This window comes from Cyanistes caeruleus, unplaced genomic scaffold, assembly GCF_971803275.1.
Source record: "Cyanistes caeruleus unplaced genomic scaffold, bCyaCae1.hap1.1 HAP1_SCAFFOLD_244, whole genome shotgun sequence".
Classification (NCBI taxonomy): Eukaryota; Metazoa; Chordata; class Aves; order Passeriformes; family Paridae; genus Cyanistes; species Cyanistes caeruleus.
In genome coordinates this window covers 26965-44037 of record NW_028256025.1, presented here as the reverse complement: position 1 = coordinate 44037, position 17073 = coordinate 26965, and the positions used below count along the sequence as shown (strand labels likewise).

The window sequence follows — 17073 nt, the reverse complement described above, 5'->3', positions numbered from 1 at the left end:
GAGCTCCCGGCGCTTCAGCGCAGCGGCGCTTCCTTGGCCTCCTGCCCGGGCCGGGCCCAGCGCCGGGGCCGCTCCTCAGCCCAGGGGGCCGAGAAATGGCCGAGATCAGCCCAAGGCACGCGAGGCCGTGCCGTGTGCAGAGCCCGCCGCTGGCTGCGATTGGCTGCTTCTGCCGTCACTCGTGGCTCTGGCGCGCGCTGATTGGGCAGAGCGGGGACAAGCCCGGCCCCGCTGGCGCCTCCAGGGCGGCCGTGGGGCAGGAGAGCCGCCATTGCCGGAGCGTCTGTGCGGGCCCGGCAGCGGCGGCAGCAGCGGCCGGAGCCCGGTGAGGCGGCGGCGGAGCTTGGAGGCGGCCCCGGCCATCGCAGGTGGGAGCCGCGCTCGGTTCTGCGGGGGCTCGGGGCTCGCTGCGGGCCCGGGAGGTAGTGTAATAAATGGAATTGATTCGTGCTGACTAAACTGTAACTATTTGGGAAGCTATTATTAGAAGCAACCAATGGAATCAGTGTTACAAGGCAGATGCACCCCTTTACAGATGTTACATGTTAAAATTGAGGTACAGGATGTAGTTTAGAAGATAAGTGATGTCTCATGGCCAAAACTGCCTTGAGATGGACAAAATTAGAATGACTTTAAGCATTGGGCCTAAAAATCAGTAAATATCAGACTAATTAGTAGAGTAACATAACACAACGCTTAGTACGCACACACAAACCTGTAAGGTTATCCAAAGGACAATGAAGAAAAGGAGAAGCCTTCCCCAAAAGACCCCCAAAAGAAGATTGAAGACCCCCTAACAACAAGAGAAACATGTGCCGTGAAGTAAAGTGACATAAAATCAAAAAAAAATCAGAAATAGGAGAAAACATATGGGAAACATGAATGAATATGTATAAGCATACAGTATATAAGTTTAGCTTGAAGTGCTTTGTTTTGTATGTGAGGTGGGGTGAGAAGCACCCCACGTACCCTGGTCGGTTTTGCTTATGCTTTAATCGTACTGAATTACGGGCAAATTATATATATAAATCGTGAATTTTTTGCTTAATGATATTCTTTTACTAAATTGTATTGTTTTATACGAAATTACTATTCCATTTACTAAATTGTATTCATTTTTAATTAAACTGCCATTAACCCAAGGGACCTAGTTGTCAAAATTGTAATTTCATTGATAACAACCGGAGAGGCGGCGGCGGAGCTCGGAGGCGGCCCCGGCCATCGCAGGTGGGAGCCGCGCTCGGTTCTGCGGGGGCTCGGGGCTCGCTGCGGGCCCGGGAGGGGGCGGCAGGGGGCTGTGGCGGGTGGCTTGTGCCGTGGCCGGCCCGTGTTGGCCCTGGGCTGAGGGCGCTGCGGGAGCGGCTGCCCGCGGTCTCCTTGCCGCTGGGGCCTCGGCAGGAGGCGGTGGCGGAGCAGCGCTGGCTCGTCCCGCTTCGTGTCGGGAGGCCGGAGGTGGCTGCGCTGTGCCCGGGACGCCGCGCTGGGGCCGCCTCCGAGCTCCGCCGCCGCCTCACCGGGCTGCGGCCGCTGCTGCCGCCGCTGCCGGGCCCGCACAGACGCTCCGGCAATGGCGGCTCTCCTGCCCCACGGCCGCCCTGAGGGCGCCAGCGGGGCCGGGCCTGTGCCCGCTCTGCCCAATCAGCGCGCGCCAGAGCCACGAGTGACGGCAGAAGCAGCCAATCGCAGCCAGCGGCGGGCTCTGCACACGGCACGGCCTCGCGTGCCTTGGGCTGATCTCGGCCATTTCTCGGCCCCCTGGGCTGAGGAGCGGCCCCGGCGCTGGGCCCGGCCCGGGCAGGAGGCCAAGGAAGCGCCGCTGCGCTGAAGCGCCGGGAGCTCGGGGTGCCCGGGAGCTGAGGGCGCTGCGAGCTGGGGGTGAGTCCGGGATGGAGCAGGGCATGCCGGAGCGAGGCCAGAACTCTGTGACTCTTCTTCCTGTCCCGGGCGGGGAGCAGAACACACAAGGAAAGACTCGGGGGTCGGGATGAGGGTGGGGACAGTTTAATCCTTGGTCACGGGCACAGCACACCTGACTTGGGGAAATTAAATTGAATTTATTCTCAAACGTGTCAGAACAAGAAAACGAGAAGTAAAGTAATTCCTAGGGAAATCCATCTTTCCCCCAGCTGTCCCTCCTTCCCGGGCTTAACTTTGTGCCCCTCTCCGTCCCCCTCCCCGCCCAGAGGCACAGGGATGGGGGTCACAGTCAGTTCATGTCACTGCCTCCCCCTGAGGGCCAGGAATCCTTGTCCTGCTGCAGCCTGGGGTCCCTCGCAGGGGCCAGAGTCCCTCAGGACCAGGCTGCTCCAGCGGGGATGGCCAGGGGGATCCCCGAGTCCGGCCAGGAGCCACTTGCATGGCTGTGCAGGGGCTTCTGCCGGGCTCGGGGCCTCTCTCAGGCACCCCCTGCTCCGGCCCGGCCTCATTGCCCCCCTCACCCCCCATGTAGCGAGTGCCCGGGCAGGGAGATGCACGATTTTCCCGGGGCTGAATCTTGGTGTTTTCTGAGCTTTATTGGGCTAAATGTTGGTGTTTTGCTTTTTTGTGGGGGCTGAATCTTTCTATTTTGAGGGAATATCAGATTTTTTGTGTTTTGGAAGTTTTTGATCTGTCTTTGTTAGCATTCAGGAACACACATAATCACAGACTGATTATATGCAGGTGCTTTATTGAAGCGTGCAGGAACTGGGGGTATCAGCAACGCAAATCTAGCTCCATTGTCTTTGTCCAAAGTGCACATATTTCTACAATTTCAGCTGTAGCAGTAATCACTGTAACAACCTTATCAATACTGTTTCATTAATATTGCTTCATTAAATTTATTGCTTCATGAGAGTTAGCTCATCCTTGCATGAACATGTCCGAATCTTATCTCTGGGTGGGTATCTTGGAGACCCCAAGTACCAGTTCCCATTACCTCTTTCCCATTACCAGTTTTCCATTACCATTTCAGCTTGCTAGTCCATCCCTAATACCAAGCATTCTTGTGGCCTACCTCTACATGATTTTAAGAAACATTTTCAGAAACATTTAACCCCATAGTAACATATTTCCCTCCTTTGAAAACATTTCACTTTACTATAATAAGTGTAATGCTTTCACTATATACAGTCCTTTTTCTGAGTTTATACTTGATGTTCATCTTGGAATCCACAGTTGTTGTAAGTGTTGTTACACTCTGGAGGACTTGGAGATGACAAATGCGGATGTGGATCTCTGTCCCGTGTCAGTGCCTTTATTATCTTCTGGTTCCAGGTTCCTCTTTTCTTTATCTCTCCTTTCAGAACTGCATAGATTAATCAGATTGCTAAGAACACAATCAGTAGGATTATCAGACTCTCAAGAATAGATTTGATCCATGAGCTCACATTCCATCCTAACCCTTCAAAAATTTTATCTACCCAGCTTGTGGTCAGATCTTCCCTCTCTTTCTGTGCTTCATGTTCCATTTGTTTTAATGGATTAATGTTGTGTTCTACATCTGCAGTTCCATTTGGGCTGTGGATGCAGCAGTGATCAATTTGTCCTTTTAGGTACCCACATACTCCGTGTTCTTTCAACAATAACATATCTAAAGCCAATCTGTTTTGCAGGGTCATTTTAGTTGTGGCTTGTAATTGTACATTTAGCTCTCTAAATCCCTCTTTGGTAACTCTTGCCAATCTTTCTACCTGGCCTGTAAGTTTGTACAACATCTTTCTATTGTTATAGTTTGCTATTGGACCAAACAAGGATTCCAGGGCCCACTCAAATTTTACACTACTGGAGGGTTCCTGCCATCTTTCTTCATCTTCAGCTTTGTTTTCCTGAACTTTTCGTCTCATGCTTATTTGCAGAAGTTCATGTTCTCCCTTGAATGGGGACCTTTTCCAAATTGGGCATAAGGTGGGGAGGCCTAAAGTAATCTCTTTTACTTTTTCACCTACAGGCAAATGTGTTGTCCAGGTGCCATCGCTTGCTGCCCACCAAATTGGCCTGGACTCTGAATTGTACTTGTGCTACATATTACCTTTTGGATCACTTGTCCTATCTTGTCATTTATTTCACCTTGTTTGTTTGATTCCTCTGCAGGCACATCCAATTTGCAGGGCTACCACTAGTGGTGGCATTTGTTTTATTTCTTCATCATCAGAAGTACAGTCCTAAGTTTTGTTCCATACCCACCAATTCACTTTGTCTGCCTCCATTCTCCTACTGGTTGCAGTGTTCCATACCCCTGGATCTGTTTCATTTTCAGAGCCTTCCCACTTAATGCACCAAGGGCTGTCTGCCATAGATTGGAGTTTCTGAAGCCCACTCATTGCCCATGCACTGTCCCAAGCTTCAGCCTGATCTTTCCTTCTTGTCCTTCACACTTCCACTTCGATACTGGAATCTTTTCTTTAATGACCTTTGCTGTCTTTTCCTAACACCATCCATAATTCCCTAATCCCCCATACCAGCCTAGTTTTGGTTCATACTTTCCTCCATTTTCATGACAATCCCATATAGATGAAAACTTTGGCTTCACAACATTTTCAAACACTGTCTTATTTCAGTACTCATAATCAATTTGCAATATACAGCTCACATTTTCATTTTTATTCTTTTGTATTTCAGGTAATTTTGATGTTATAATTCCCCAATTTATTGTGTCTCCTGCTGCCTTTGGTATTGACAGACAGGCAGTTATTTTGCTGGTGTTTTGCACATTAGCAAAATCTTGAATTAATCCAATCATCCCATTTTCTGCCTGAATAGTATGAGAGACTTTTATCACTTGTGTTTCCGGCTGCACCCCCACATCCCTCTTCATTCTAAAATGAAGAGTTGTGAGCTGATCCTTTTGCATTTCACATCCCAAGGTAACATTGATTCCAACTGATGGCACTAAAGGCCATGAAATAATCACCATTACAGTCACTAGCAACCTAGACATTTGAAACAATCAAACCCGCTTTATCTGCAGCTTTGTTGGCCCTACAGTTTGTGCAGTCCACAGTGCAGTGGAAGCCTTCTTCACCCTGGTGTAATGTATGCAGGGATCCAGTCCAGCTCCTTTGACTGCTGTCAAGGTAGTTAACAGTACCTGATAGGGTCCATTCCACCTTTCTTTTAATGGTTCTTCCTTCCAGCTTTTACCGTACACTTCATCTCCCGGGGGGATGTCATGAACTGGATTCTCAAGAGTCAGCGGCCTGTTCCACACAAGGGTGCTCCGAAGTTGAGCTCGAGCTTTTCCAAGAGACAGAACATAATTCTACACCTCATGCTTCCCTGTAACATGTACATTTGGATTAGGTTCAGGGCATCCATATGGTTTCCCATCCAATATCTCATAAGGACTGACTGACATCCCGCTTCTAGGCTTTATCTGAATCCTCAGCAGTGCTATTGGTAAAGCTTGTGGCTACTGCAATTTAGCCTCTTGGCATCTTTTGCTGATTTGCCTCTTCAATGTCTGATTCATCCTCTCTACCTGTCCCCTGGATTGGGGTCTCCATGGTGTATGGAGATGCCAAGCTATTTCCAGTAACCTACTCACCTCCCTCACTACTGTGGCTGTGAAATGTGGGCCCCTATCTGATGATATTCCTAGAGGCACCCCAAATCTTGGAATGATTTCTTGCAGTAACCACTTGACTGTCTCCTTTGCTTGATTTGTGTGTCAGGGAAGAGCTTCTGGCCATCCTGAAAATGTGTCAACCCCTACCAATAGATATTTGTATCCTCGAGTTCTTGGTAATTCTACAAAATCTACTTGCCAATAATCTCCTGGTTCTACTCCTACCCAAATTTTCCCTAATTGTGCCTGTCATCTAGCCACTGGATTGTTCTTTAAGCCAATTTCACATTTTGACATTACTGATTTTGCCATTGTTAACATCCATACTGAAATTAAATTTTGTTTTAACAATTTCACCAATGCCTCTGCACCCCAATGACATTTGTTACGTTTAATTTGTAGAACTTCTCTCATTATCAAGGGGGGTACCACTACTTGTCCCTGTGTAGTCACATACCACCCTTCTGAATTCTTCTGTGCATTCAGTGAGCATCCCAATTTCTCATCTTCTATTGAATATTTTGGTTCTGGGGGTAAATTGAATTGAGATACATTAGTTTTTAAAGGTATCAATGCCATTGCAGTTTGTACTTCTCGAGCAGCTTGTTGAGCTGTCCAGTCTGCTTTCTGATTTCCCTCATGAATTTTGGAGCTTCCTGATTGTTGAGCTTTACAGTGCATGATTGCTACTTGCTCCAGCTTTTGTACTGCTTTTATTGATTGCAGGACTGCATTTTGATGTTTAATGTGTGTGCCTTGAGAAGACAGCTGTCCTCTTTCTTTCCCCAGTGCTCTGTGTACATGCACTACTCCAAAAGCATTCTTTGAGCCAGTCCATATGTTTACCCTTTTCCCTTCACTTAATTCTAGTGTTCTGGTTAAGGCAACCAGTTCTGCCCTCTGGGCAGATGGATTTGGTGATAATGCTTTTGCCTCCACTGTTGTACTGACTGTTGTTGCCTGGGGGTCCCAGAGGATCTTCCTCTCTGCCTTCTTCTCCTCCATTTGTCTAATGCTTGGGCATGAGAAGTCTGGTTTGGGGGGAAAAACAAGGGGTGACCACCTTGGATTCAGGGTTCCTCCTGCCCGAGTCCATCTCTAGAAGTCTTCAGGTGTCTTGTGTCCATGAAAATCTCCAAAGCATCAGGACTGAGAGGAAGAAATCCCTCCCTGAGGTTTCCCTTTCCTGGGGTCCCCACTTTGGTGTCCCAGGGCTTCCCCCTCTGCAGGCTCATCCCTTCTCCGGGCTGCCCCTTCTCCAGGCTCCCCTCACTCCCGGCTCTCGGGGTCCCCCCTCTCCAGGCCCCCATTTCAGGCTCCGGCACTCCCGGGGCTCCCCCCTTTTCGCTGCTCCCCTCCCCCTGCCGGTACCGGGCATCTCAGCTCAGCTTTGGAGTCCTGCAAGATCCAGACTTCGCTCTGCCCGGCCCGTGCCCAGAAAAAGGAACAGGGGTCCCCAAAGATACTTCGAGTGAGCTCCAAATATCCCTTCCCCTGCAAACAAATCCTGCCAGGACGGCCCAAGACCTTCGGGGCGAGGTTCCCGTCCCCGGTGAGCTGCGGGCTGCGGGGCCCGATGCTCCCGGCGCGAAGGGGCTGCAGATCCAGAGAGCGATGGACGCACCTGGGTGATTTGCGGAATAAAAGGAACTCTATAACTCACAGAGTAGTTATAAGAGCAGGTATGAATTTATTCAGCACTGAGGTGCATGGGGGATATCTCCTCCAAAAAGCATGCACACCCTTTTGATTGGGTTTTCCCGTTTTTATCCTTTACAGAGCAGGTTTACACGATACGGCTAATACATATTAATTTCCTAACCCCGCCTGTCTTCACTTCATATTAAAATTAGCCCTGTGCCCCTTTCAGTCCTTTGGCCGCTTTTTTTGGGGGGAGGGGGACTTCAAATCCGTTTCCTCCGGCTTAGGGTCCAGGAATCTCCTTTATCCTGTGGTGCCTTTGTCTTTGCATCTTGTTTGTGTATTCCAGCTCCTTATCTTATCTTGCAGTCTGACTCTTTTTCCTGTTCTTGTGGATTAGGGTGTCAGGGTCTGGTTTTTGTCAGACACCCCTTTTAAACATTTCTTCTTAATTCTTAATTTCTTTGTTTCATGGGGCCTCCTCTGCTGCTCCTCTTGCAGTTCCTGCTCCTCCTCTACCCCTCCTCTTCCTCCCGCTCCTCCGCTTTCCCCTCCTTGCCCTCCTCCTCCTCCATCTCTCAGCTGCTGGCGAGGAGCTCTGGGGTGAGCGGAGCGGGGCCGGGAGCCGGTGGGAAAGGGCTGGGAGAGGGGGATGAGGGGAGCTGGGCCAGGGGGAGAGGGGTTCTCAAGGAGGGGCTGCCAGTTAAGCCCAGGAGCCCCAAATCCCCTCCGTGTCCTGCCAGCCCCTGCCCCCGGCGCTGTGGGGGCCGGGCCGTGCCCCAGTGCCGGTTCAGGGGGTGCTCCAGGCTGCCGTGCTCCACCTGGCAGCTGGAGCTGAGCCCGCATTGCCGGGGGCGGTTTCCAGCAGCACCAGGAGCTGCTGGCTCCAGTCCCCGCTGGGGAGCACGGCAGTGGCCAGCACGTGGCCCGAGAGCTGCTGCTGGCCCTGGGAGCAGCTCAGCTGGATGTGGGCAGGGGAGAAATCCATCAGGGAGCAGAGCAGGCGGCCGGGGCCGGGCTGGGAGCTGGAGGGCACCAGCGAGATGGACACGCTGGGATGGGCAGGGGGCTTGGGGACCCCCAATGCGGATCTTCCTCCCCACAAGCCGCAGGGAATCGCTCCAGGGATCGAGTGCTGCGGGACAGGGAACCACGTTTCTTTCATCCCAGCCCCACCTTTTCCTCTCCTCTCCCCCTTTCTCCTCCTTCCCCCAATCCATTGCCCCCTCACACTGCAATTTGGGTTTCCCAGCACCCTCCCCCACGCTTTGGGGGTCCCAGCCCTCTCTTTTTCCCACTCTTGCCCCTTCCCAATCGTCCCTCCAATCTCCAGCCTCCTCCCCCGTGCTTGGATTTGGGTGTTCCAGGCCCCTCCTGCTCTGTCTGGGGGTCCCATCCCCCCTTTCACTCAATTCAGGAAGATATTTTTCTGGTAGGAATCCCTGAGTTACAGGATTTTTGGTGTGTAGATTTGAAGGGGGACAGCTCTGTCTGGCATTTGTTTAACCCATGGTCTGCCAGGGAAGCACAAAAACGTTTCCCATTCCCATCCTTTCCTGATTTGGTCTGGTTCATGAGCTGCTTTCTTGTTTCCTTTGGTATCTGTTCTCATCTATTTGTCAACTGCAGTTTGAGTCATTTACTTTTCCAGAAATTCTGTCTCCTGCTAATAGATCATGTGATCCCATCCCATGGTGAAATGTTGTGTTCCTCATCTGAGTGGATTGGTTGGGGGGAAGGTCAGGAGCTGGAGCTGTGTGGTTGGTTATTATTTCAATGATATCCTGTAATCTAATTATGCCATTGAAATGAGAAATGGATTCTCTGGTACCTGCTATGAATTCATCAGGGTTCCCAGGGTCTGGTCCGTGGTGTTGCAGGATTTGTTCTGGTGGCCGTTCATCTTTTCCCCATTTCTGGGTGCTCTCTCCAGCCAGGGCTGCATCAATTGTCAGCTTTTCTCATTAAATCATCACATACTTGGATTCCCAACTGATTTCCCTGAACTTGTGGTAGCAAATAAACCCCAGTGGTCTGATACACCCTATATAACATAGACAGAGACAGCACATGCTGGAGTGGGGACAGGGATGATTCCCCCAACTTGTTTTAGCGAAGTATTCACAACATTCTCCATTTCCTGTTTTCCTTTGCAGCTTAAACAATTTTTGCTGCAGAGTCAGATATCCTCACAATGGGCTGTGCCTTTAGCAGTGCAAATTCCATCTGTGCAAGCAGGCAGAGCTTGGGCTGAGGGGCAGAAAGAATCAGCTCAGTTCCCTGCAGGTAGGAAGCCTCATGTCCATTGTGCAGGCTTTGGCCCATCGGTGTTAATTTGCATTTCTAAAGCTCCTCTCCTGGCTGCCTGGAGCAAAGCTTCTCTTCCAGGGCAGTCATGGGATGATTCACATTTGTTAGTGCCACAATGTGGTTATTTTTTGTTTTGGTTTATTTTTTTAACAGTACTCTAATAAGTGTTTATGAGATAAAGGGTCACCTTTAAAGCTCTTCTAGTTTTCAGAAACAGCCTAAAATTCAACATCCAAAAACCCATATAAAATTTTTGCCATCACTATGAGTCAGGCACAAACATTCCCAAAACATTTTCAAGGCAATTGAATTTTTCCTACTTCTCTCTCGGCCTAAAAATTGATTCTCCCTGCCCTGGCCCAAACTGAACTGACAATATAAAATCAGGATTATTACAAAAAAAAAAAATCGAATGCTGTAATCCTTTAACTGAAACTTTGGGAAAATCAAAAACTCTCCCACAATGTCTTTAGTGCTAGAGAGTCAAGGCACAACGTGATTCTGACCAGGATGTGCAAAAGAAATCATTAAATCCAGACTTAGGCTGGGTGTGCTGAGAAAATCATTCCATGACATATGAGTTTGACTAGATTTTTCCTAAATTCATACAGTCTGACCCCTATAGAAATCCCTTGGTTTAATGTTCATTGGTTTCAAGGTATGGAGTTGTTAGGATTTGGTTTCCTGTTGCACCCGGATTTCTGTGCCTGTGATGGGAATTAGGTGGGCACTCCTGGATTTCCTGCTCAGCCTTTTCCAGACCAGGTGTCTCCAGTTGTGCCTGGGGCAGTGTCTGGGGTAGATGTTGGTTGATGTTTGCTGCTGGGTGTTGATGTTTTCTTGATGGTTGTTATCTTGGGGGGAATCTTTTGGGCTCTTCCCAGTCTGTTGAGATGTTAATTTCATCTCTGCTGAGTGCTGGAAAAGAAAGATTAAAATTCCTTTCCCCAAGGCAAATGCAAACCAAGTCCCTTTAGAGAAATAAGATTTGAAGCCATTTTCAAGTTGGTCTATTTTGCCAGCAGCTAATCCCAGGCAGGGCAGAGTGTGAGTGGAATTGAGAGGCAGAGTGGAATTGTCCCAGTGCCTTCCCCAGCAGCTGTGGCGAGGGCAGGCACAGAAAGGCCTGAAGCTGCAAGAGTGAGAGCAAGGATTGTCCCGCAGTGGCTGGAGATGGCAAAGGAGGGTGCCCAGGCTGAGGATTTGAGCAGAGGATCTGTGGGCAGGCCCAGGGGCTTCCCCCGCTGGGGAGCCCTGGCTGCTGCTGCGTTGCCTTCAGTGCAGGCTCAGGGGTGGCCTGTTTAATATTCCCTTCCAATTCAGATTTCTGAGTCTGCAAGAGCCATGGCTGGGGCATCAATCATTTTATTTTTTTCATTTTGTTTTGTTCTCTTTCTTATGTCCAGCCCATAACATTGAGACTATCTGGGGGTAAAAAAGTCACAGACTGTTCTTGCTAGAAGAGAGAATCCTCAGTCCAGCTCCTGCAATTCTCTGTTAATCCTAAGAATTGCTGCAGCTCCTTTTTAGTCCAGGGAAACGTTTTTTCTGAGATTCCCTGAGCCCTCTCAGGGTCAATACAAGACAAAGCTTCAGTTAAAATAGGTCCCAAATATTTAACCATTTTCTCTACTGTTTGCCATTTTTTTCCAGATACTCAAAGTTGCTTTTTAGCCTGAAAATGAAGCCATTTCACAGAGGCTTCCTCTACCTCTTCTCCTTGTCCTCCTGACTGGATCAAGTCATCCACATCCTGCATGAAGCCAGTCCCTGGGGGTGAGGTCAATTCCTTTGATATTTCCTGCAAGGCTTGCCCCAATCAGGCCGGTGTTTCCGTGCATCCCTGCAGAAGGACCGTCCATGTCTTGAGCATTTTCCCTTCTACCTCTTGTTGCCAGCCCAAGGCAGAACTGTGTTTGCATCCTCTGGAAGTGGGCAGATCCCCAGAAAGCATCTTTTGCATCAAGTTGTGAATGGCAGCAGTGTGAGGAGGGCACCTGGTTGAGGCTGGTGTAAGGATCTGAGAGTGTGGGGTGCCTCGGTTTCATCATCTCATTTCTTCTTCTTGGGTCCTGCAGCATTCTGTGGATTCCATTGGATTTCTTGTTTGGCAGGATAGGAGCATTCTAGGGAGCCATCCCTGGCTGCCCAAGCCGTGCCTTGAGCAGGACTCCCAGACAGGCTGTGAGCCCTTCCTTCCCTCCCTTGGAACAGGGGATTGCTTTTGGACACCTCTTGTCCTGGTTGCTTCAGGGAAATTTGGAGAGGCTCCATATCTAATTTTGCCAGTTTGCCTGGGGCTGCCCACACTTGTGGGTTCACTTCAGCCGTGGCTCTGCCAGACATTTGACGCAGAGGTACAACAGAACCAGCCTCTGTATCACCTTTTGCAACATTCATTTGCATTCCCAATTTAGCCATCAAATCCCTTCCCAGTAAATTACAATCACAATTGTGAGCAACTAAAAGCTCCTGCATTTCAAACCCATCCCCCACATCAGCTAATAGTGTTTGAATAAAACACACCTGCTCATCTTTCCTACTTAGTGCTTTAATAATTTAAATATTCCCTAACACCTTTAGGTGTAAGATTCCGAGTGGATGGAGAGGCCCCTGTGTCCATCAGGAAAGGTCTCCTCTGGATCCAGAGCCACCCTGGATGTTCCCAAGGGCTGCAGTGTGGTGGGTCCCTGGTGGAATGGGAGCTGTGCCACCGCTAAGAATGCGTGTCCATCAAGGGCTGGACTTGCTGGTGCTGAGGGTGCTGCTGTCTGTGCTTGCAGTGTCCTTGTGCCCTGCAGCTGGAAGGCTGATTCCTTGCCAGGGGCTGTTTGGGTGGGCTGTGCCCTGGCCAGGAGGGCAATGCCTGTGCCAGGTGCTTGTGGCCGAGGGTGTCCCCTGGGTGCTGGGGCCCCCTTGGGCCCTGGGCTTGATCCCTCAGGGGCTGTAGGAGCTGTGCCATGGCCTTTGCCTTCAGCTTGGCCTTTTGCTCATCCCTTGCTGCATTCAGCTGCTGAGCCTTTGTGAGCAAGTGCTGCAGGGGCTTCTTCTGTTGCTGCTGCAGCCCCCTCAGTGCCTGTGGGTGCTCATCCTGTGGCAGCTGCTGAGCTTTCTGCAAAACCCTTCCTTTCTCCAGGGACCCACCAGGAAATGCTTAAAGGATCCTCTGGATCCTTGCAGGTCTGATCGCCATTTGTGAGCTGTTCCTTCCTCGTGCTGGCTGTGCTGAGGCTCCCCTCCCCAGCCCGTATCCCCGAGCCGGTCCCTGTCCTGCCGCAGTGTCCAAAGGCGGCCCCCCCGGCGGGCAGGGCCGGCAGCTCCACGGGGCCGGGCAGCGGCCGGGGCGTCCCGCAGCCTCCTGGGGGCCGGGGGCCACTGCCGGCCCTGCCCGGGGGGTGCTGGGCTCAGGCAGCGCCCGGCGCTGAGCCCCGGCTGCCCCACAGCCCCGGCCCGGCCCCACAGCTCCCCACAGGCCCCCAGCCCGTGCTCCCGGTGCCGCAGCTCTGCGCCCGCTCCTGCCGCTCCCAGCTCAGAGAAACCCCCTGAAATCCTCACATCCTTGTTTTCCTGTCCTGGAAACTGGGATACAAAGGATCTGAGTCAGCTGGCAATTTCTGAGGATAAGACCCTTCTGGAAAACATCCCAATCCTCAGTATTTCTTTCTTCCTGTTCTTTTCTATCATCCTTTTTCTTACCCCATAGATTGCTCTTGTTGCTTCTTGCCTTAAGCACATTCCTGCACACTCCCCTTCAGCCAGTCCCTTCCCAGCACACCAACACCATCCATCCCCTGTTGTCTAAATCCCTTCTGGACTTCCCTTATTGCCCCCCTGGGTGTCCATGTCCTTAATTCCCTCTGGGAGAATGTGCAAACGACCTCCACATGCTCCCAAGGGACCCTTGAGAGATATTTTGGGGTCATCATCCCGTTGTCCAGGATGCCCTTCTAGCATTCCATATTGTCACCTCAATGGTCCTACCTGGATCCCAGCTGCGCCCCTTCCCCCCCGGGCCTGGGCGCCCCCCTGGAGGGGAATTTGGGGAGGTGGGAGGGGGGAGCGCCAAGGCCGGGCCCCCCCGCGCTGTGGTGGCGGGAGCGGCTGCAGTGGGGAGCAAGTGCGGGCGGAAGCGGCCGAGAGCCCAGCGCTGCCCCAGGCCGAGCTGGCCCAGCTGCATCCGTGCCCCTGCGCTGGGATGCTGTGGGACTGGGGGGGAAGAGGGAGGCGGCAGTGGGTGCTGGGCCTGGGGGCAGGAGGAGAAGGGAGGGAGAAGCAGGGTTGAGGAACAAAATGGTCAAAATATCTATCTTGGGTTTTACAGAAGGAGGAAGAGGTGTGAGCAAGAGTTGGGCCACAGGAGGAGGAGGAGCAGGAAGGGGAAGCAGCACAAGGTTCCTCCCTCCCTGTGTGTGCAGTCCCAGGAGTGTTTCCCTGCCCACAGTCAGCAGGTGACTGGAGAGGGGGATCCACGATTTTCACTGGGCTGAATCCTGTTGTTTCTGAGCTTTATTGGGCTAAATGTTGGTGCTTTGTCTTTTTGCAGGGGCTGAATCTTTCTATGCTGGAGGGGGTTTTGCCTGAATTTGGTGTTTGATTAGTTTTTGATCTTTTTGATCTAGTTTTGATGTTTGGAGGATGTCTGGGCTGAATCTTGGTGTTTTGGTTTGTTACAGACACAAGATGCCAAATGACTTTCTGAGATGAACTTGGGCATGGAGGAACCCCCAGTCCAAGGCTCTCTCCTGTCTTTTTTTCCTCCTCATCAGGAATTTTCATACTGTGTCTAAATGGAAGAGGAGGAGGAAAAGTCCTGGAGGTGCCACACAAGGAGGGGCTGCAAACCCAGTCCAGGGAGCTGCGAGGAGGAAAGATCCCCCCAGTGCCAGGAACACGGCCAGAGATCCAGCCGGAGCTCAGAGCTGGGGGAGAAGCCCCACAAGTGCTTGGAATGTGGAAAAGGCTTCAGAAAGAGCTCCCAGCTGATCCAGCACCAGAGGATCCACACTGGGGAAAAGCCCTACGAGTGTGGAGAATGTGGGAAGAGCTTCAGCCACAGCTGCCACCTGATCCGGCACCAGGTGATCCACACTGGGGAAAAGCCCTATGAGTGTGGAAAATGTGGGAAGAGCTTCAGAGATATCTCTGACCTGATGAGACACCAGGTGATCCACACGGGGGAACGGCCCTACACCTGCTTGGAATGTGGGAAGAGCTTTGGGAGGAACTCTGACCTGAGAAAACACCAGCTCATCCACACTGGGGAGAGGCCCTATGAGTGTCCCCAGTGTGGGAAGAGGTTTCAGCGCAGCTCCCATGTCCTCCTACATGAGCGGATTCACACAGACGAGAGGCCCTTCCGCTGCCCCGACTGCGGGAAGGGCTTCAACCGCAACTCCACCCTCACCGTCCACCGGCGCATCCACACTGGGGAGAGGCCCTACGAGTGTCCCCAGTGTGGGAAGAGCTTCTCCACCAGCTCTCACTTGACCCAACACCAACGGAGGCACCAGTAAGGGAAGCCCTGCGAGTGCCCCGAGTGCGGGAAGAGCTTCGTGCGCTGCTCCAGCTCCATCCCCCATGGGAGGATGGGCGTTGGATGATCCCCAGTGACCCCCGTTGGGCAGAGCCCTGGTGATCCGTGGTCCTGGTGATGCGTGTTGGGAAGACACCTGGCTGGGAGGCTCCACATCTTCCTGGCTCCCTGTGGGCACCTGGATGAACACAGGTGCAGGAACATCCACTGGGACACAGAACAACAATGGGAATTCCTTGGGGAGAGTGGATTCGTTGACTTTTAATCCTAGAGAACCTTTTCCTGCTGCCTCAGGAGCTCTGTGGGCAGAGAAAAGAAGGTGATACCAAGCTTGAGGGGCCCAAGTGGAGCACACACGCTCTGTGGGGAGGGAGGACACGACCCCCGGGATCCCCCCTCACCTTCCTGCACAGGCAGAAGCCGAGCCCCAGTGCCAGGAAGACGAAGCCCAACACGGAGACTCTAATCCCTGTCATCATCTTGCTGCAGGCAGCATTTCACAGCATCCATCGGTGTCTGCAGGGTTTAGGACCCCCAAAACCTCTTACAGACACCCCAAGCCCCTCCAAGGACCCTCCCAGTCTCCCACAGCCCTCCCAGGATCCTCTGAAACCTCCTTTGGACTAACTAATTTAAAAAAATTAGGTATTTTAGAAAATTTGGAGATCTCAGCTAGAGACAGGCCTTGCTGGAAGCAGTTAGAGTTAATGATTAAGTGAGAAGCAGGATTTGAGATAATGAATCTCGGACTGAGATAAAAAATTCCTTTTCATTGTGTGTTTGTTTTTCTGTGCTTATAATGAGAAAAGAGAAACTGATAAACGGGTTCAGGAAGATCACAGACCTTACATCTGGAAACCCATTTCAAAGTCACAAGGGAGGAAACTGGAGTTGTACCAAATGTCATTTGTAATGTTAACCATTGTAAAGGTAGAAAGGTGAGAGTGAGGAAGAGCGGTTTTCCTTCATCACTTGATGATTCCTCCTTGCCAAAACGACCTCCTCCTCAAATTAGGGCGCCCATCACGCAGGCAGAATGACTTTTTAAACTCATTACCGTACATTTTAGTACAAAGTGGGGAATGGGAAATGTTAGCATTATGCATATGTATTGGTATTAATATGTATTAGTATTTTGGATATTTAAGACTTTTGTACGTAAATAGACACTGGAATCTTTTGTCAGCTTGCAGTGCGTATTAAGGGGTGACTCCCGCACTCGCCCAGTGCTGTGATTAAACATCCACTTTGTAACTTTAAACTGTTGGAGAGGTTTTTTTGTCCATTAACAGATTGATATTGATACTGGATCGGTATCGCTATTTTGGTAAATCACTGCCAGTCTCTTCCCAGCCTCCCCAGGACCCACCAGAGCCCCTCCTGTTCCTCTCAGGATCCCACAGCCCCCTCCCAATTTCCCCCCACTGCCCCAGGACCCCCAAACCCTCTCCCAGTCCCTTCCCAGCCCCACCAGGACTCATCAAGACTCCTCCCAGTCTCTTCCCAGCACAACCAACCTCATCCCAATCCCTGCTTTCCAATCCCCAATCTCCTTGCAGCTCCTCCAGGCTCACTCAAATCCCTCCCAGTTACACCCAGCACCCCCAAACTCCCTCCCAGGGTTCACCAGCACCCCATGAACCCCATCCCACCCTCCCCAACATCCTTCAAACCCCTTCCCAGCCATCCTAAGCACCTCAATCCCTTCCCCAGTTTAAACCAGTCTATCTCAAACTCCCTCCCAGTTCCTCCCAGCACAGCCCAATCCCCCTCTGGGCCCCCCCAGTGCCTCCCCCGCTGCCCCCGGCGCTGTGGGGGCCGGGCCGTGCCCCAGTGCCGGCTCAGGGGGTGCTCCAGGCTGCCGTGCTCCACCTGGCAGCTGGAGCTGAGCCCGCATTGCCGGGGGCGGTTTCCAGCAGCACCAGGAGCTGCTGGCTCCTGTCCCCGCTGGGGAGCACGGCAGTGGCCAGCACGTGGCCCGAGAGCTGCTGCTGGCCCTGGGAGCAGCTCAGCTGGATGTGGGCAGGGGAGAAATCCATCAGGG

The 17073-nt window shown here is 51.7% G+C and overlaps 1 protein-coding gene across 1 annotated transcript; it reads left to right on the top strand.

Annotated features, from left to right (window-relative positions):
* Positions 1-267: 267 nt before the first annotated feature.
* LOC147645517 (uncharacterized) lies at positions 268-16290 on the top strand. The gene is made up of 2 exons (XM_086874534.1): positions 268-368; positions 13818-16290. Exon 2 carries the CDS (start codon positions 14284-14286, stop codon positions 15007-15009), a length of 726 nt encoding a protein of 241 aa, XP_086730660.1. The 5' UTR covers positions 268-368; positions 13818-14283; the 3' UTR covers positions 15010-16290.
* Positions 16291-17073: the final 783 nt, after the last annotated feature.